We start from the raw sequence: 21,502 nt of genomic DNA on the forward strand, positions 1-21,502 counted from the left end.
TAGTATGTGTCTTTTACCTAGAACGGTGCATATAGTGCCTTTAAAGCTTTAAAACATAATTATGGTCCAATTATGGATCTTAAACGTTTTAAAGGTTTTAGAAAAATATCCATGTTTCCAGATTAAAGATCTAAAGGTCCAAAAGATAAGCGTATCACAGAAGAGACAAGGAAAGGTAGTATCCATTTTTTTCTGAGAGAGCACCTGAGAAAATGGACGTTTGCTATGGTGAACATAACTAATAATAAAATGATCTCATGATTAATACTAAGAGTCAGAGAGACATTTGGTTTTCTGAGTTTTCTCTCTTTCCATGAAACTTAATGGATTATGTGTATTAATGATTTCTCATTTCAGTGTTTAAACATCAATATTAAAAATTTCAGCATACGTTATTTAATAATAATAATATGTACATATATATTTTAGTGGGCCTTTGGCTTCTGGGGGCCCAAGGCTGCATATATTTGCCTAGTATAAGGCTGCCTACCTTTGCCCTGGCTTAAAGGATTGATTTACTGTAGCTCACCTGTTCTCAGTAAACAGGCCACTCATGCTGCCAGATGCCAGCTGAAAGCTTTTTGTATTCTGAGCTATGTTTTATCATTTGTTGTCTAATAGATTTCCTGTATAACAACCACATCTTGACTTTGAGCATGCCTCAACCCATATGAAAACAAACATTTATCAAATATTCCATCGATTTTCTATACTGCTTATCCTACAGGGTCAGAGGGAATCTGGAGCCTATCCCAGGGAGCACAGGGTGGGGTAATACCTTGGATGGGGTGCTAATCCATTGCAAGGCACCTACACACCTCACCTACACATTCACACACCCATTCGCACACTGTACACTTTAGACATGCCAATCATGCATGTCTGTGGACTTGGGGTGGAAACCAGAGTACACAGAGGAAACCCCCACAGCACGGGGAGAACATGCAAACTCCTCACACACAGGGCAATGGTGAGAATCGAACCCCCAACCCTGGAAGTGTGAGGTGAACGTGCTAACCATTAACCCACCATGTGCCCTAGCGGTTATTCTTAAACGGTTTACAAAATACAGTTCTGGGAGACATGTGGACTGTAAATAAGCAAAATATATAAAACATCTTTAAAGAAGTGTTTATTATTGAACAGGGTGGGGTAATACCTTTTATCATTATCATTATTAGAAAAGTTGGTATTTTGGTAAGTTGGTATTTAACCGGCTTGATCAGTCAAACAAAGAAATTTAAATATTACAGTTTATGTTTCCTATTTATTAAACTTTTCAGTTATGTTTTTGTGAGTCTGCATGCTGAGTGGATCCAGAATCTATCCTGGAAATACTGGCACCAGGCAGAAATACATACTGGATGGGACACGAAGCCATCATAGAGCATCACACACACACAATTGTCACTAAGATTTGCAAGTCCACATACTGGCATGTTTGTGTAAGTTGAGAGGAAACCAGAGAACCCAGAGGGAACCCACATGGACACGTGCAGAACATGTGAAACTCCTTGGAAACTCAAACTCGAAATACCCATTTCGAGAATAATACGCACTAACTAACTAACTAGATAAATAAAAAGAACAGAATAATGTAGTTTGTCTAAATGCCCACAAGAGGGCGGTGCGCGACAGAAATATCCATGAAGCTGTTGCTGCTCAAGAACCATTTATTGGCGAATAAAACCCTCTCTCTCTCTCTCTCTCTCTCTCTCTCTCTCTCTCATATATATATATATATATATATATATATATATATATATATATATACACACACACACACACACACACACACACACACACACACACATAACCTTCGCACCTACAAAGATTACAGACTGCAGGCTACATTCCACTTTCAGCGTAGGCTTGGTGTAGATAGATTGGTGTGTCTGAGTGTTTGTGAGGGTTAACATCAGAGATGATCAGACGTGTTAATGTCCCCTACTTGTAACTGACCGATTTTGATGGTCTTAAGATCATTATTTGTAATACGAATACACTAACAATAAGAAGATTTCAAGTTTGATTGCTTTATCTATAGATAGGACTTTTAGGCCTATGGTGTCAGTTTCATTCTTGATTAGTAATTCTCTTTTCTTTCATTTAAACAAATGATTGCCTCATTAGTTATTAAGTAGTAAAGTTACAGTTACAGGTTTCAGCACAACATTTTTTCATATTTTACAGCAGTGTGAAAAAGCAACAGCAAGAAGGGAATAAAAAATATGCAGAACCCCCCCCCCCTCCCCCACACACACACAATTTCTCACTAAGCCAACTGAATAAATAATATTTATGCTTATAATAAAAGTATTTCAGAATTACTTTAGGATAAACGTTTAATCACGACTTTTGTCAATACGAAATATGAATTATCTGCACTTTTTAAAAAGTAAACGTCTCCACTATCTTTACATTCACGGTTCGCCCGTGACTTTGGTGCGATAACAAACATTTACTTTTTACACCATAAGTGAACCGACTTTTTAAACCGCCGAAATTGTGCATAACAAATGATGTGTAATTATGTTTTCTTTTTTCATTCTAAAATTAATTCAGTGCTCTGAAAAATCTTGTTTTCTGTATCCGGAGGGATACAGTGTGCTTCTGATATTCACTTTACTCTGAATGGGATATTGGAGTAAATTTGAGTAGGCCTTAACTAAATGTTCTTATAGGTTAGTAATCATAAATATTCTTTAGCTGTAGACTTAATTTCGAGAGTAATAAAGTTTTGGCAATTTAGTCTGCTGTTTTGTTCAAGTAACAATTTGTAAGCTGTTTCTTTTCACCAAACATGGCCTGCTAATGCTGCACTCAAAATCATATATAACGTGCAGACTGTATGTCAGAATAGTTTGGTTAATAACAGGCTCTATTTTGACGGACTACAGTGTGGCAGGATGCGGTTACAGATGTAGATGCTCAAAATGTTCTCTCAGAAGTTTCGAGGTGAGGAGCACATTGTGGTAGCCACTTACAGCTTACACATAAACTAAGACATGCATGAAAAGATATAACAAACATAAAAGCTTATTTAAAACGGAATTTTATACTTAGTAAGCTCATAAAATCCTTTTAGCCAACTAATAATTTTACCCCCAAAATAGATTACTACTACTACTACTGCTGCTAATCATCATCATCATCATCATAATGTAATACTACTGCTACTACTATTACTAATAATCCATTTTATTTTCTAATATTAATATTACGAAATTAATCTTGATATTTGGCCAAGAGCAAACAATAAGTTGCTGTATGGTACAGTAGGACAGCATCTTATTAAAATATTCTTCTTCTTTTTTAAAAATTTTTATACGGTCACGTGATGAATAAAAAATATAATCTTTTTTGCATTGTGCAATATTTATCTGTAAACACTCTCTATATGGCTACAATATTCTATTATTTTTAATAGTTGTGTATTATCCACTTCAGATCATAAGTTCATAGTAAATGCGTTATATTACCAGTGCTGTCTGTGTTTGTTTTTGTTATTGCAATGTTTAATGTCTATAAGCACAACAGGCAAGGCAAATTCCTTAATATAGTCTCGTTTGCTAGGGCAATAAATAACGATTATATTCTTTGACGTTTTCATAGATACATTATCGCATGAAAATATTAAAATAACCCCTTTTAATTTCTGCATTTACGATCAGTTGTGGCTGTTGTGTCCGTCTTTTTCAGCTCAGCATCGAGGCGCATCCCGCTCTCTTAACAATGTTCACGACTTTCTGGCTTTTGTGCGTATTTACATCAACTCGACTAAACACACCAAAGAAGCATTGTGCTCGCGCACTATCCGCTTCTGGCCAATGCGCTTCGGGGAGGGCGGGGTTTGTCGCAAGGGGCGGGGCGTGGAGTAAACCAATCCCCGGCTACTGCTTTGTACACACCGGGCCTTCGAGCACCAAGAGGATAAATATAAACCTGGTCAAACGTTCCTGAACACAAAACGCCGGTTCCGTTCCGAGTAAGACCGAACTAACTGCAGCGCGTCATGGCTAACGTGGACATACAGAGCCTGTGGGAGCGACACGCCGCACGCAGGACGTTTCCTGTTCTCGCCCGCACGAAGGTCTGCCGCAACCTCTTCGGACCCGTGGATCATGAAGAGCTGAACTGCGAAATGAAGCGGAGACTGCAGGAAATGTCTGAACAGGACCAGAGCCGCTGGAACTTTAACTTCGAGGAGAACGTGCCGTTGCCTGGAAATTACGAGTGGGAGGAAATAGCAGTGAGCACCGTGCCATCTTTCTATAAGGAGTCGGTGCGTAACGGGAAAGCGCGTGCTGTTAACGCCCAAGACGCCGAGTCCAGCACGGAGTGTGGATGTAAAAATGAAGCGCAGAGTTCCGCTGAAGCTCCGAGTCCATCTGCGGAGGTGAACCAGGAAAACCGGTCTGGAGCTCTGAACGCCCGAGAACATGGCACTCCTGTGTGCCGGAGAAGAAACAGGACCTCTGTGCCAGAGGAATTGAGAAATAGCACTACGCACATTACAGGTAATATACATCAATTCAGGTACCAGATTCTCTTAGGAAGTAACATGGGCCTAGTTATTATTAATAATAATAATAGTAGCCCAATACTTTATACACAGTCTGTATTATTATTATTATTATTATTATTATTATTATTATTATTATTATTATTATTATTTCTATTTCTAACATCAATCTTTCTTTCTGTCCTTCTCTAGACTTCTTCCCCAGGAGAAAACGGAGCTTGGACTCTAAGCTGACAGAGCGCACATCCCAGTCCAGCTCCATCCCTGCTGAAGTTACTCCACGCAAGAGAATCAGATGGTAAGGGTTAAAGTGAGAACAACTTTCTTTTTCTTCTTCTTCTTCTTCTTCTTCTTCTTTTTGTCTTCTTCAGTAGTTTAAATGTATATAAAATGGTCATAGTAATTGGAAAACACCTTTAACAATGGCAGGAAGGTTTTTCTTCAGTGAGTCATGACTTGCTGACTGTTTGGTCCACCACCAAAAGACTTTATCACTTAGAAGCTAGATTTAATCGCACGTATAAGATTTGTTTAAATGGTTTGAACTTCTTAGTCTTCTTAGTAAAGCTTTCAGTATGTTCAATCCTTTCATAATCCCTGTTATTTCTTTTGTTTTTAGATGCTTTGCACTGAGAAATGCAGAAGTCCTGTGTTTTATCTGCTGAGCGGATGAAGGACACATCGAGGACGATCTGAAGACTTTTTATTATTATTATTATTATTATTATTATTATTATTATTGTTTCTCTTTATCTGATCAATGTAGCAATACTGGCTCTACCAGAACAGACTTGGTTGCAGTGTTACAACGTCTGAACGGTGCAATTATTTTCAAATTATTATTACTGTATTTTTAATCTTGTTATTATTATTATTATTATTATTATTATTATTATTATTATTATTATTATTATTATTTTCCCTTGACATTTTGTTTTGAACTTTATTTTGTAGTCTACATTGTTTCTTATATAATTTAGCATCTGAATTTGTGTCTACTTGTGGAAGAATATACTAACTTATGTCTTATTTATGATCCATGATAGTGTCACGCTTTTATTTACAGCTATTGTTTATTTACCGAAATATTTTTTATGTTTTATTTAAGTTTGTTGGATGACGTCACGATGCAAATAATGTTTCTGAGCCTCTTCTTTAATATATGTATATACTAGCTTTGTATTGAAGAATTGAATGGGTGAAAAAAATAAATTATATTTTTGTTTACTCGGTGGTATTGTTGTGTCTGTCGTGAGCAGGATTATAATATCTCAATACCTAGAGCCTGCGGGAGGTGGGAGAGTTGAAAGAAATGTCCTGCCCTTTGTATTTATTGGATGTGAACATTTGAGAGTAACAACAAAGAGAAAGAGAGAGAGAGAGAGAGAGAGAGAGAGAGAGAGAGAGAGAGAGAGAGAGAAGTTTTAGCTTCTCAGCTGTTCCACCCTGGACAGCTGCTCGGTTATAGGGGGGATTTAAAGACCACTTTCTTTCCCCATAATGAAGGAGGAGGCAGGTGCCCTCTGAGAAACACAACCCCCATCCGCTTTGTCCCAGTGTAAGAGCTTCATTTTCAGCGCCCTCTCAGCTAATGAAACACTTACGGAGAGCCGCGGAACAAAACTGGCTCCTGCTACACACACACACACACACACACACACACACACACACAGAGACACACACACGCCGACCACCTGCCTCCCACTCTACCTACACACACACACACATGCAGGGTAAATAACATGCATCTCTATTGGAGCGCATGCAGGACACCACAACAACACGGCTAATTAGAAATGCCTCTTACTAAGAAGCAAATGCTCCAAAGTTTACGGTGCAAACGAAAATAATTTCCAGACATTTATAGCATTTTAGATTCATACTGAGTTTAGATATAGCTTATAAATAAGTATCAGGTAAACTTGGTGTAGTATCCACCTATTTCTGTTTTTATTTTCTTCTTCTTTTTATGGCCATTTCTATTTTTATTTATTTTTATCTGTAAGTAATCGTTTTCGCTAGACTATAAATCTAAACATATGATTTTTTAAAAATTTCCTGTTAGAAGTTATGCATAACAGTGCTATAAGCACACAGAAGGATTTAGTGTTATATTTTATAGTCAGACATTTTTTTAAAAAATTGTGCTTCATCTACAATATTAAGTAAACTATAACTTCAAAATCCTACAAATAATAACCCATTTTTTAGTTTAGGTTAGATGCTTAGTTTAGGTTAAATGTTTAGGTTAGATGTTTAGATAGTCTTTGTGTTTCAATGCTTTTTGGAAACAGGCCAGATTTGCAGATTTAAAAAAAAAAAATATATATATATATATATATATATATATATATATATATATATATATATATATATATATATATATATATATATATAGTGTCTGGAATTGAAGCGTTTTAAAACCATTTTTTAAATAGCATAAAATAAATGTTAATCAAACACAGTATATGTTATAAAAAATAATAATTCTGATATCTGTAATCTGATTAATGTGTCCCTTGTTTGGAATTGTCTGGAATTTTTATTTTTATTTTAGAAACCTCAAAATCAGAGCCAAATTTTACACTAAACGAAATTGCATTCTGAAACACAATATATTCTTTCTTTCTTTCTTTCTTTCTTTCTTTCTTTCTTTCTTTCTTTCTTTCTTAAAGTACAATTCGTTGTTTTGCCTTTGAGCAAAGAGGAACATCACCAGCATAAACATCATAGATAAACTGTATTCGCATAAAAATTCGTTGCCTATAGTTTTCCCGTGATATTTTATTTTTGTATTCTTTGCGGTGAGACGCAGTCGGTGGGAGGATCTGGGCGTGTCTCATTTCTCCGACCATCTGGCAGGAAAAAAAGGCCGCTGCCGAACAAAAGGAGCGAAAGGCGCGTCAGGCCGAGCGAGTGCCATCGCATTCACCTGCAAATGAGCTTGTGCGCCTTAATGGGAGCCCTGTGCGCCCCCAAATCCTCTGTTTGATTTGGCTTTTCTGCCCTATCTGCAGTCGTGTGCAAGAAAACAGAGATTGGCCCCCCAAGGCTCCCATCAGACCCCAAGGAGGAACGATGGGTCTCATGTCTTATCTGTCTTCCTTTTGATCAGAGGCACTCTATGGTATCAGCTGAGTTGATGACATTACATTTTCGCCAGCAACAGAGATACAATTGGAAGGATTATTGTCTGCCATCATGATTTAATAGCAGAAGCAAGACAAAATAGTTTTACTAGATTAGTCCAGCCTACACCAGAAAGCAAATATCTGCCTGAAGATGGGGAATATTTGCGTCTCGTTTGTTTGTTTGTTTATTTATTTATTATTTATTTATTTTTTAACCAAAGTGCAATTTCCTTTGTTTGTTGTTGCTGTTGTTGTACTGGATTGACAGGGTACACTTATTTTGTATGTTATGTTAAAACATCTGTAATAACATTACATATTATGTAGTACAGAAATATCTATACAATTTATAGGTCTGCACGCCCGGCGGGTAGAACTGGGACCTCATTATTTGATCTTTTACAATAAAATCATTATGTCCAGATTGTCAATATGCTGTACCATTACCAGTGGGATTTCTAACCAGATGGATGATTTTCCGAGACTCTTGGGACCCCGATATTGACTTGCAGAAATCCCAAAGTGCCATAGCCATTCATCCCCTAGCAATCTGTACACACCTCAGTGAAGTCAGGTCTCATATCTGAATCTATTCTTTTGTCCAGCTCTTAGATCATTAAGAATACATTAGTGTAAACAGGAATTTTTTGGTGCATTTTATATACTACTGCCATTCTTAATTGCTAAATTGAAATCATACCAAACATAACATGATTCCTTAATACATGCTGTCGAATTGAAACATGTAATAATCTCATTTGAGAAAGCTCATATTTAAGACACACATTTTCTCAAACGTTATCAAAGAAACCACTTTCCCAGTTCTGTTAACCCTGTAATAACTCTAGCATGCTGCCAAGTTGCTGCCAAACCATCAACCCATCCATCTTCCAAACACTTTAGCCTCTTTCCATGTCAGGGCACTTCTTTTTCTCTCCAAATCATTTGGCCCATAAAACTATCCGAGGCACTGGCAAGCTGTGTCTTTAAGGCTGGATACACCTCTATGGGTTCACTAGCTTGAATTAATGGCATTTGCTCCCAAAGTTTGCTCAGCAGTCTCAGAAAAAGTGGCAGCAGTGCGTCCTTTTAAACGCATAACAAAGGCCCATCATTTATGTGGCGGCATATGGCCCAGACCCCCACAGTAGCAAAGCCTGCCCTTCATGCTGCCTGCCCGCTCTGTTGTCCTCTTGCCTTTACTGTTGACACAGTTGTCTTGTTGCAGGGTAGCAAAGTCTAAAGAACAGTCAGTGCTGTTACTATGCTTGGCTCTTGTCACTCACTCAACTTCTGTGCTCTATTTTTAAAGAATTTAAACCCCTCTGTGTTGAGAGTCAGCCATGTCAGTCCTACATGATCTTTAAATGCTTTTGAGTCATTATGAAAGAGGGTTATATAAGAGGCTAGAGCCATGCTTGTCTTGTGCATTTATACACACATATGTGTATGTATTATCAGCAGCTTAGGGAATACTGAATAGAATTAACATTATTTAAAAAATGATCAAGTATTTCGGAAGACAACTGTGTCTAAAACTTGGAAAGAAACATCTGATATTAGTCACCATGAGGAACAAGATCATGTGCAGAAATTTTTTTGATGACACTGCATCAGTTAGTATCATATTGACTTTATATGCGTCAGACCAGCCCTTAATTATTTTTGCTGAGTAATGTGTTATATAAAAATGGAGAACTGAAAATCATTTCAAAGAAAATAAAACATTTATCAGATTTTAAGCTGGATCATGGAAAGTGGAAGGATAGTTGCACTTAAATGAAATAACGATGTCCTCAGGTGCATGAAGTAAGAAAAATTTCAAAGTCCAAGGCAGAAGCTGTCCGCACACTGAATGAAGTCAGACCACAAAGGTCTTATCAAAATATATATTTATTCATTTAAACTGGCATAGTGAAAAAAGTGCAAAGATCAGTGAGTTAAAAGAGACCAGTGAGCAGACGTTTCAGCCCATTGCTTTCTTCAGCGCTCACCTAACCAACAAATGTTCATCCCTTTTGTAGACACAGAATTATTGAAGATTGAGACCAGCTGAGCTTAATCAAGGCTCAAAGTTACTTCTTGTAACTTTGTGGTGTAGTTTTTGTGTTTTTGTGATGTAAGACTATATTTTCTGGAACTAAGCTCTGTAACTAAGATAACTAAGTCGAATCATTTTAAGCAATACCATAAATAAAAATGTGTTTTAGAAAAGTCTAAAGAATGACTTGTTAGTAGTTGGTTAAATGTGAAAAATCTAGTATGTAGTTACTACATGCAACAGAGCTTCTTCAGAAATTCATTAGGTCAAAATGGTTAGGACAGTTGCTTGATAAGATGATAAGTTGAAAGATTTCTAAATGTCTGGTGTGATAGATGCATAATAACCCAATCTTTCAACTAGATAGATTAATAAAAAACTATAACTAGACATGGTCAGTGTGTGAGAGCTCGTATTGCACATCTTACCGGCAACACTAGTCTATATGATAAACAATATTCGATAGCGGCAGAGGAACGGCCATGTTCCTTCACAAGAGAGGGGACAGGGGGTATACAATTAGGTCATCTCCATGGCAATGAGCCCCTTCACCCAAAAGAGGAGAGGTATCGCAAAGAGGTCACAGGTCATGGTGCTGCCCATATGGTCGTGTGCTGCGTAAGTCATTGATCTGTCAGGATGCACTAAAGGAATTCAAGCGTAGCTGAAAGACTTTTTAGAAAAAGGATTACAACTGTTCCTGAATACCATAAATGCCTCCACATCACCATCGAACCACTAAAGATCTATGTTAAGGACCAAAAAAGAACGGGAAAACCACAGACACAGAAACAGTTTCAAGATGGGACCTCACTGAAAAGTCATACAAACAAACACCTTAGTGATGGTTAATATTTTTTTAATAAGAATAGGCAAAATAGCATGTATAAAAATCAGAGAAAAAAAAGGATTCATCAGTGTTGCTTCTGGAATAAACCAGTAAAACATCTGGCTCATTATTTAAACCACACTAATATTTTAGCATGTGAATGGAAATCAATACATGTATTCATGTATGCATTTCTGACTCAATGTATACATGTTTTAATAAATAAACTAGATTTCAAATGTACAGATTGGAAAACCACCCCATATCACTGGATCTAATAAATATTTATGCAACCACTGGATGTGCATAGCTTGCCATAGGCAACCCCATACCTTGCAATAAAACCTAAATTTTCGATTAATATTAATCAGCATATCAAGAAATTCTAGTAATTAAAAATGATCTCACATATTTTTTCGTATACAGTAAACACACCACGCCACTCAGTAATCCATGTCATACTGTATGTGTATGAGAGATTCCATTCTTTCAATCCGTCTTACAAAGTAACTCATTATGATTGGTCCACCTGAGTAAATCTAATCAAGATTAAGTACAAATTCAGTGTTCTTTTGTCTGTGTCTACTCTTCTCCAACACAAACCTCACCCCAGACAAGGCACCAGATTCACTAGCTTTGGAGGCTGCTTCAGCTCAGGAGCTCTCCTCAAGGTCAGCTGGACTTGGAGTGGAGAGCTGGTCATACGTGGGCAGACTGAGGTCACGTGTTAGCATGGGGGCCCTTTGACCCTGCAGTGCTCCTGCCACACTGCTAACATCACTCTCCTTCTTCAGCAGGAGGTTCAGAGATTCAGCGATGAGGTTCAGAGTCTTGTCCATGTGTGTGATCTGAACACAAGACACAAGAGAGTGCATCATGTAAAGTCACATATCGCAAATCTTCAGGAATATAACCTGTTGAGGTCAAATACTCTGAGCTAAAGTACATTAAGTGTACTACAAAATAGCTAGACATGCAAGTTTTTTTTAAAAAAAAAATCTTTGAACAAATTCTGTATCAAGAGCTGCTGCTGTAATCATAACCACCATCTTATGCTCATACTATTTATAATGTACTCATACTGAACATCCTTTAAACACACTCTGCACTGTTTGACATTATAGTATACAACTGTAGAAGAGCAGTGCTTTATAATGTCACCCAGAAGCGGGGTCTCAGGCACCTTTCCTTGCCATTGTTACCTCTGGCTTTGCTTATTAGGGAATTAAATATAAATCTACATCCGGATTTCTGTAAAGTAGCTTTTGTGACTAGGTCTTAGGTGCTATACAAATGAAAAAGAACTAAACTGGAATTTTTTGTTCCAAGAGCATTCAGGATGTTTTTTTGGGTTCTCCCAGAGTCCAGGAAACAGAAAACAGACTGTAAAAAATTTATTGTAAAAATTCAATCTCAATATTTCTTTCTTTAAAAAAAAAAAAAATTTTTTAAAATAAATGTACTTACAACGTTCACATTGTTTGCTGCAGGAACAGTAACACTAGTGGTTCTCTAGTGTTATTTACTTTCTAAATATTTTTTGAGCAGCAATAATAGGAGAAAGCTGCTATTGGAGCCGTTTTTCTGTTTTAAAAAAAAAAATCGCAGAAATGTTATTTCGGGAACATTACAGTCTGTCTTTCTTAAAACTTGTTGAATATTTACTAAACATTTCACTAACACAGGCACTTTATGATATCGTAGTTGCTTTTTTTTAGTTATTTTAGTTATTCCAGGACTTCCAGTGAGTGCTGGTTTTGTGTACATTCCCAGACTGTTAATACTTCCAGGAATTTAACACAATAAAATACCTTTAAATATCTGTAATTCGTATCATAACATAGCTCCCATTTCAGTTAGCATATCATCATGTACATGTATTTGGCTTATAATGCTTAGGATATTAAAGATAAAGTACATCCAAAAATATCGTGCCTTCTTTTCTGTTTAATTATTTTGTCCAGACATGAAGCAGCAATATATTTACATTACATGTTTAGATGCATATGGAGATATACTGCTATGGGGTTGAGTGTCCTTCCATGTTAAGTGATCTTTGGAGCCGAGTCCGTCTCCACCCCATTACAAATCACCAGATGAGCGTCTCTGAGCAACAACATAGTTTATACAAGGGTAGCTTTAAGGCACACAATCGCAAACACATTCACAAACATACACAGCCATCCAGCACATGGCATGGGATTCCACATGTAAACATGCGCAAGCTCTCCCATGTAGACGCTGATATACAAATATACATCCTTCTAAGCATGGAGAGACAAAAACCAGCTCAAATGGAGTGGAATGAGACTGCTGGATATGATGGCTTACAGCTGAGAGCTGACATGCTTCACATCAGGCATTGCAAAGAATTTCACAGGCTGTTTATAAAGGATCCTAAAATCATCGATGCTGTGCATGAAATTGCATACTATGACCTAAAAGTATTCTATATACTAATCTAGAAGATAATAAATCTGGATAAATTAAATTATTAACCACTTTGTTGGCGTGTGTAAAGAAAGGTATGTTAAAAATGCATGTGGGAGTCAAATTACAGTAGTCATGTAGGGATGGCATTACACTCTTTCCTGTCGATCAGAGCGACACGGACATCTGTGAGCTCATGTATTCTGCAGCTGACAGTTACTCCTTTCCTCCAAATGTATTCAGCTGTCCTGTGACATAACATGAGCATAAGTTTGAAAAATAGGCGGTGGCTGGCTTCACACATCCCAGAGGAAGCACATGCTAGCTTTCAGCCTCCCAGGTTGCTAAGTGTCTTTTCAGGTTTTTTTAAAATACATTTTTGAGTCAGAAGTGGCATAATGAATGCAGTACTGTTATCTGATACAAGCTTATCATTTTCTGTACTGTTGTGCATGATGAGGCTAACGCAAAAAATGCCTGCTGCACTACAATTTGTTGGACAAATACTACATTTGTATTCAGACAGTGATGTACACACAAAAGTAGTGTAGTATAAAACACCAGTATGTGATTTGAGATACAGTAAGGGCCATCTGGTAAAAATGGGTTAACCCCACCTGGACCATAGGTTTAAAGCTAAAAAACATTTAAAAAAAATACCCTGATGCTCATAATGAACATCCTTTCAACATACTCCATACTGACTTTATAGCATACAGTTGTGCAAGAGTAATGATTCATAATCAGAATCTCTAGCAATCTGGATCAGAAACTCAGAATCTGGTATCACCCAGAAGAGGAAGGGCTCCATTTTATGTCCCCTCAAGCATTCTTCCTCATGTATTCCAGAGAGTTTTCCTTAGTGCTGTCACTGTTGGCTTGATCATTAGGTTTCTGAACTGAACTGAAATTTGATTTGAAGTGAACCACTCCCTTACATCCACTGGGGCTAATCTGCATCGCTGTCACATACAAAACACTTCATCAGCAGTGACTGAGAAGGCTCACATAAAATATAATAGTGGGTATAATAAACATGAATGAGGTACATTGCTTTAAAAGTTTTTTCATTCAAATTAAGCACACATTTATCAATCAAAGTACAAATCATACAAAGGGACAAAGGACAGAATGTCTTGCGATCATTTAAAGAAAGTTTTGCGTTCACTGGTTTGAACGAAAGAATGCTCAAACTGCAAGTGCTTGTTATTCAGAAGGGACGCAGCATGATTATGGATTTTAAACCATTGTTTTAAAAAAAAATAGGAAGCACAAATTGTCCTGTCTATCCGTCTTTCAACGAGTGAGTGTGTTTCTTTGTGTATGTGTAATAGTTTTAAACTAATGCCTAGGCAATGAGAGTGCTATAAGGCTCAAACTTGATACTTTTATTATAGTAACAGCGAGTTACTAATGGTAGTAAAATTTGTTTTAGTGCTCCCATTAAATATCACAACTAGCCATCACTAGACACAGCTTTACAACTGATTACAATGAAAGGGTTTATCATTGGGACTAAATGTGTGCATATGCAAAAATCTTATGATCATACACAATATGTCTACATATTATACATATCTTTCTATATGTATATATATCTATATATATATAATATGAGTGTGATATCTTATGTAATATGTCTTTGTCCCACATACTGGAGTAGCTGGTCTCACAGTGGGTGGCAGAGCAGAATGCAGCGAGCAAGTCAGAGAAATGCCTCAGGCGCATGTTTGCCTAAAAAGCTCACGCTATTTGTTCCTGTTTATGTCACACACTGTCTGCTTCCTGTTTACCACTGTACTATGGGAAGAAGAGCAATAGATTGTGGGGCGGGTCATCCTGTCATCACTGGAAGCAGCCATCATTGTCTCCGTGGCAACTAAAAAAAATAGTCAATGTGGAAAAAATAAAAGTGCAAATATTTGCAAACTGATCTGCCACTGCAGCGTGTGTCATACTAATCCAGTGAGCTAGGTATACAAAAAAAAACATGGCTGTTGTCTGAGTTATGAGAGTATGAGAGTATGAGACACAGAGTAGGAGTGCAGTGCAGACACAAGGTGGGGGAGAAGTACGTCAGTAAGTGTGTGTTTTCCCCGGAGTTCATGTCTGGGCCAAAAAAAAAGTGTTTGTAAAGGGATTTAGGGCCAGAGTGGCAAATGAACAGGAGCATAGTGAGTGTTTGTAAAGCTCCTGAGTCCCTGGCTGTCACTCAGGCCAGTTAAGAGGCTACACATGCATACAAACTCACACACACACACACACACACACACACACACACACACACACACACACACACACACACTTGTCTTAGTATTTTTGTGCGGACTTTCCACTGCTATAATTTTTAATTCAGACAATTAATGCTATTCTTACACCTTAATTTAATCCTAACCTTAACCTGACTAACCAAATAGAAACCGTCAGAAAAAAAACCCTGTTATGTCAAACTGTTGTGGGGAACTGTTGTCTCCTTTATGACACTAAACATCCTTATCAGCACACCGCTGATTTCAGTTCTCTTCAGTACTCAAGAGATAAAAAAAAAAAGACATTACAGTAAGGGTAAAAAGACTTGTTTTACTTCCCCTAGCTAAACAGCATGAAGCCAAGCCTGGGTAATGCTTACATATGCTTCAGAAAACCTCTTTATGGTCCTCATTAATGGTGAGTGAATCAATGTCACAATGTAGATTTCAAGAATTTGTGATGCTTTCTGAAAGCATTTCGTTAGAGATGGCAGTATTTCAAGTATTTCAAGTACGAGTCACTTCAAAATGAAAGTGACTTTCCCACCATGTTTGAAAACGCAAGGGCTTACCTTGTCCTCCATTCTGTTGAGTCTGGAGCCAATTGTATTCGTGCCTCTATCTCTAGCTCGCTCTGAAAAGGAAAAAAACAAAAACAATTCAGGGATACCAACAAAATAATGACGAAACATATCAGTTTTTTTTTTTTTTACATGAATTCACCAAACTTTAATAAAAACAACATTAAATAATCATAATCCATTTGCTCATGGACAAGGTAGAGGTGTTACTACTACTACTACTACCATTTATGATGTAGTGTTTATTATTACAGAAAAAAAAGAGTACAAGTTTATGTCTTTTTGACTTACTGGTTCTAAATGTTACTGTTTTTTCTATTTCTAGAAAGCAAAATGTATTCATTCTTGTTACAATTTTTAGGCCTCCTAGACCAAACATGGTGTAGTAAAGAAGTAAGAAGTAAATGAACTATAAGATTAAAACAAGAATATCTCCATAACTTTCCCCCCCCAAATATTCCAAAAATATTGGATTGGTGCCCAACAGCAAATTTGATATAAGTATAGCAATTATGCATTGTGGAGTCTATTGGTGTTATACACAATGTCTTAAGCCTCTCCAGTATAAACATCCCTCAAAGTTACATACTTTATGTGCTGTTTTTTAATTAGTTTGTTTTATTGTGACAAAGAAAGACTTTGTTTAGACAGCTTTACCTGAACTTGTCTGGAACCAGGACATCTTCCCCAAACTCTGATCCAGTCTATGGAAGGCAGATAAAGCAGATTAGTTAATGTGATATATTCATTGCTCTAATAGTCCATACAGAAGTGACATACATTCAATTAGAATACATTTTTTAAAAACGGCTTAAATCTGTAGTACGCTTATAAAACCTCCAGAATTTTTTGAGCTGGAGCATATATTTCACAGAAACGTGAAAGAAGTTGGAAGCAGTATCCCACCTCCTCTGTAGCTCCTTGATGCGTACCATGAGGTTGACATGGCCTTGAGAGTACTGCTCGATCACATCTCTGACATCATATGGTTTACGTGCTTGCTGCAAGAACATAAACATGGTCAGGGCTGTGTTTCTACTTGTCCTTCCTTATCTTATAAGTACAACCTAAGGAAACATTTGTACTACAAAAATAAACACCACAGAGATACTGAAATTAACACGTAACCACATGAGAAAATGAGTAAATCACTGCATAATTATGAACGTTATATATACATTCATCACCTCACATTTATCCTGCTGTAGATCAAAGAGCACTAAGAGCTCTTTGCTTTGAGTTTAGCTTTGAAGAAAAGAAACCCACATGTGCCAACACCAAACGTTCATATTGATCAAGCACTCAAGCACTGATTCCTTGCTTTTGAACCTGATTAGATCTGCAGTCTGACACCCTGAGCTGTTTGACTTTATTTGATGACACCAAGTAATGTGGAGAATGTGGGAAGTCATGTGTTTGTTATGAGGCTTCAGTTGCTTAAGCAAGAAAAAATGCAAACATTCACACATCTCTGGTAAAAGAACTCCCAATTCAGACGGGAGTAGATCTGTTCAAAGAAGAGCAAACATGAGTCATGAGTTCAGACACTGAAACTGGCTGCCAGTGTCTGACACACGTTCATGATTATGTGTTTGGTGTCACAAGAGTGTGTGAGAGGTGGAGAAGAGGAGGGGTGAGGGGATTTCAGAGACACGTAAGTGTGGTAAGCCAAAGGCAAATGAAAGGACACTGAGAGGGAAGGAGGACAAAGATTGAAAACGCAACAGAAACAGACTGACCATTGTCGAGTGTCTAATGCAAGAAGGGGGAAGAGTGTGTGGGATGCAGACCTGACACCAACACAAATGTGTGTAGCTGGATATAATATGTCCATACAATCTAGAACCTATATGACCCGAAGATGAAAGATTTTTTGTTTGTTTGGCCTGTATTTTTTCATTTAAAGAAATCACTGTGTTTAATGAAAAATAAAGCGGTATGATTAACCACTCAGCAATTACTGCTCAACATTGAAAAACATTGTTTTCTCAAACTTTTGCTAAATCTTAAGCCAATCATGAACAACCTTAGTAGTTTTCTTTCCACATTCTACTATTCGTATATACTCATTGGCGTTATATATTCACTTTATATATTCACTTTATAAGGGACCCTGTAGAGACTGATTGGAAAAAGCCAAGGTGATGATTTTCCAATATTCAACTGTCCAGTTTTGGTGAGTCTGTGCCTACTGTAGCCTCAGAGTACTGTTTTTGGCTGACTGGAGTGGAACCCTATGTGGTATTCTGCTGTTGTATCCCACCCGCCTCAAGGTTTGAATGATTGCAAATTCGGTGATGCTTTTTTGCTGAGCATGGTTGTAAAGAGTGGTTATTTGAATTACTGTCAGCTCAAACCAATCAAACCGTTCTCCTCTGATCTCTCTCATCAACCACCGCTCACTTCACATCTTTGGTTTTTCGCACCACTCTTGACATTGTTGTACATGAATATCCCATTAGATCAGCACTTTCTGAACTACTAAAACCAACCAGCCTTCCAACAAACTAATAGGCACAGTCACTTAGATCACATTTTCACCCATTCTGATATTAACGGACCTGTACTATATGTGCATGGTTTTACACCAGTGAGATTACACTATGTCTGATAGGGTGATAATGATTAATAGAGTCCTACAAGGCAGATACTTTTGAGTACAATTCATTAGGTAAGGAAGAGATACATTTATATTGCTATAAGCCTCAGAGGCTTATAAATGATGATTGAGTAAGGCTGCATTCCCAAGCACTTTTTGGTATTAATCAAAACCACATCGTTACCATTCATTTCAACGAGAAATGCCCTGACAGACAGCTCGAACCAATGCTTGCCAGTGAATCAAAATCACACTCCATCATCTGTTACAAAAGTTCACCTTTTGATGAATTGTATGCTGACGTATACATGGGTTAACCAACAGGAGATGGTCTCAGTGAGACTTCAACAATTCATGTCAGTTTTGAGAAAGACAAAGCAGGAAATTTACATTCACAGCTGTACATCCAGCTCTAAACATATATGTGTATAACTGTAACTATAACTATGTCTTTGTGAACGTGGCATTTTACTGATATCTGCCTTTCTCTGCATAATTAATAGTGCTTGGCTTGTAGGAATCGATTATTAGTTAACAGCCCCTGAGGCCTATAGCAGCAGAATCATTTCCTAGTAGTACTGTGATTAAGAGTTGTGCTGCCTTTTAGGAAGTGCTGCTTTTCTACCCATTCTAGGCAAAAATATCATGTTGTGCATTAAGCAGTACTGGTAGCTCTTTTAGTTCCATTGCTTCTTGTTGGTGTTCATTTTGAGCAGGTAGCAAAAATACAAATGTAAAAAGCAGTTTTCAGTTGCTAAATGTTCAGGAATTGTGCAGTGGATAACGACCTTTTAGCATGACTCCAGCTCTTCAACAGGCACCGGGAGAGACATTAAACCTCAATTACATTGGAACTCCTCATGGAGACACAATTATAGTTCGTAATTACTCACATTATGGTGATAAGCAATCTGACCTTAACACTGAAATCCCACAGCCAAGAGCACAGTATGAGATATAAAGTTACCTGCCTGCAGAATCACTGCATAGAGATTTCTGATTTCAGAGTAGAATTTATTCATAGTTAATAAAAATCTAGTCAGTCTTACCTGGAACCTTTTTTTGGCCACAAAATAGCGCATTCGCTGGATCACTTTAATAGCTGCCCGGTGGGTTTCTCGCAACCTGTGTATTAATGGGTGATCATAAAGATGAGGAAGAGAAAGGGAGAAAGATACATTACAGTTAGACATAAGAAAGTTAGATTAAATTAGATTCTCAAAGCTTTAGTGTCTCTGAGGGCATAAAAAGGGCAGAATGAACAAGAGACCCCTATTTCACTTTCGTGCTATGGGGTGTGTGTTTGAAATTGTGCCAGACTAATGCATGGTCTAGGTCCTTCACAACTTACAGAAAAGGCAAGGAAGACGATAAGGCTGTAAAGCACCACTGGCATCATTAAGATATTAGTTCCAAAACACCCAGTGCACCCCTGACACAAGCTATTCTACACCATTTGCAAAAGAATCCTCTCTGACTGGGAAAGGCCTTCAGGTGCAGCTTGAAGGAGTTAGTGCAATGGCCTATAATGCTGATGAGCCCAGGTAATTACTCAGGCAGGGGTTGTGACCAGGACATGAACCAAACTAAGCCCCAATGTTGTCAGCCATGGAGGATTTTGAAAGGGTTGTGTGTGAATGGGAGTGTGGCTGGTGCGAGACTTGCTCCTTGTTGTAGATACCCTGTTTAAAGGGACAGATGACATCCTTGTAGAACCTGTATAAAGAAGCCCTTCAATAGAATTGACCAATTGATCTTAATAGGAAATGTATAAATGTGTCAGTGTTGCTCTAAATGTATTTGTGTTGTCTGTATTTGTGATGTTTTGCCACACCAGTGCTTGCAGGTGCACCATATCAATTAGAAGAAAACTGCAAAGAAAGCTATTAGCATCAAGCAGGTTGCAGGTGGTAAGACATCAGTGATTTAATTTCCCATAGCTGCCTGAGGGTGTTTGGTTCCTGAGCACAGGGAAATGGAGCATAACATATGCACAGCTCCAGGCAATGGCATATAAATGGCCTGTAGTCAGTTCAGGATGCGATCTAGCATCCTTCTTGGCAACGAGAAACAGCTAATATTCCTAAAGTAGAATGAGACTTCCAATTAGGGCAAAATAGGTATGAGCATTCTAAAATATGACCAAAAAAAAAAGTCAACAATCCAATTTCCCCATGCTTGTAGTTTTAACTGGAAAAAAAAAACAACTCCTTTCTGATATGGATAGCTAAGTTTTAGCTTGAGTGGAGCGCAATTATTCCAAACACCACCCTTGGCCCATTTTTTACATTCCACTGTTGGACAAGACATGCATTACATAACACTCTTTGGGTTATTGAGTCTTCATTCTCAGTCACAAAGATGCCGAACGACAGTGACTAACATGAAGACAATACAAAGCATGCCATCACTGTGGGATACAGCCCTACCACTGACAGCCTTATGATGACCCTGCCGCCTTTAAAAAGGCCTCTGCAGATGACAACCACAAGATCATTATGCTCTGGAATCAGACGCTTGTCATTCCAGTAGATTGGCAAATGGAGCTGAGAGTATTTATGTGCGTGGGAGAGTGAGAGAGATCGGGGGGAAGAAGAACATGGGAACCAACCCATCTGTCTTGGGGACAGCACCACTTCCTTTCCCCATCCCTGGCTACCAGCGTAGCAACGCTAGTCTCATGACCCCATCAGGGTCACCATCTGCCTTTGGTACTGGCACAAAGCCTGGCTAATGGCAGACACTGGCAAGAAGCTATGCAAAAAAAAGAGGAGAAAGAGATCTCCTGGAACTGATAAAGCAAGTACGAGACAATCAGCAATGGCAGTCTCTCTTCCAGGCACTGATATCAGTAGCAGACAGATGTAAAAAAAAAAAAAAAAAAAAGAGAGTGTCTGGAATAGCAAAAGAGAAGTTAAAGATGTAAACATCTGTAAATATTAGCACACAAGAAGAGCTTCTGTCTCAACAAGACCCAACATGTTCAAGTAAAGCAAAGTCAACTTTATTTATAGACTGATTTTTATGCGACATTGCCACAAAGCATTACAGTCTCCAGAGCTCTATTGAGGGAGCCGGACAAACATTAGGGAAAAGCCATTTAGATTTGTTGTTAAT

At 37.8% G+C, this 21,502-nt stretch overlaps 2 protein-coding genes across 6 annotated transcripts in view; one reads left to right on the top strand and one right to left on the bottom strand.

The window, feature by feature from the left end:
- Window positions 1-3,910: 3,910 nt before the first annotated feature.
- cdkn1ca (cyclin-dependent kinase inhibitor 1Ca) lies at window positions 3,911-5,752 on the top strand. Its single transcript, XM_017458448.3, has 3 exons — window positions 3,911-4,520; window positions 4,718-4,823; window positions 5,145-5,752. Coding segments are annotated over exons 1-3 (612 nt in total). The 5' UTR covers window positions 3,911-4,015; the 3' UTR covers window positions 5,146-5,752.
- Window positions 5,753-10,539: 4,787 nt separating this feature from the next.
- The window catches only part of kcnq1.1 (potassium voltage-gated channel, KQT-like subfamily, member 1.1), a 41,265-nt gene continuing 30,302 nt past the window's right edge, over window positions 10,540-21,502 (bottom strand). For all 5 annotated transcript variants that reach the window (XM_053676640.1, XM_053676638.1, XM_053676639.1 and 2 more), the window contains 5 exons: window positions 19,435-19,510; window positions 16,693-16,787; window positions 16,444-16,490; window positions 15,778-15,839; window positions 10,540-11,374 (listed from right to left, as the gene is read on the bottom strand). In XM_053676640.1, coding sequence (XP_053532615.1) covers window positions 11,180-11,374; window positions 15,778-15,839; window positions 16,444-16,490; window positions 16,693-16,787; window positions 19,435-19,510 — 475 coding nt within the window. In that variant the 3' untranslated portion in view covers window positions 10,540-11,179. The remainder of the gene's footprint in view (window positions 11,375-15,777; window positions 15,840-16,443; window positions 16,491-16,692; window positions 16,788-19,434; window positions 19,511-21,502) is intronic.

This window comes from Ictalurus punctatus, chromosome 27, assembly GCF_001660625.3.
Source record: "Ictalurus punctatus breed USDA103 chromosome 27, Coco_2.0, whole genome shotgun sequence".
Classification (NCBI taxonomy): domain Eukaryota; kingdom Metazoa; phylum Chordata; class Actinopteri; order Siluriformes; family Ictaluridae; genus Ictalurus; species Ictalurus punctatus.

What these genes read in the sequence shown, in the direction of transcription:
- cdkn1ca (XM_017458448.3), top strand. Translation starts at nt 4,016, where the DNA reads ATGGCTAACGTGGACATACAGAGCCTGTGGGAGCGACACGCCGCACGC. An exon ending in TAGCACTACGCACATTACAG is followed by an intron (nt 4,521 to 4,717) that starts GTAATATACATC and finishes GTCCTTCTCTAG; the next exon opens with ACTTCTTCCCCAGGAGAAAA.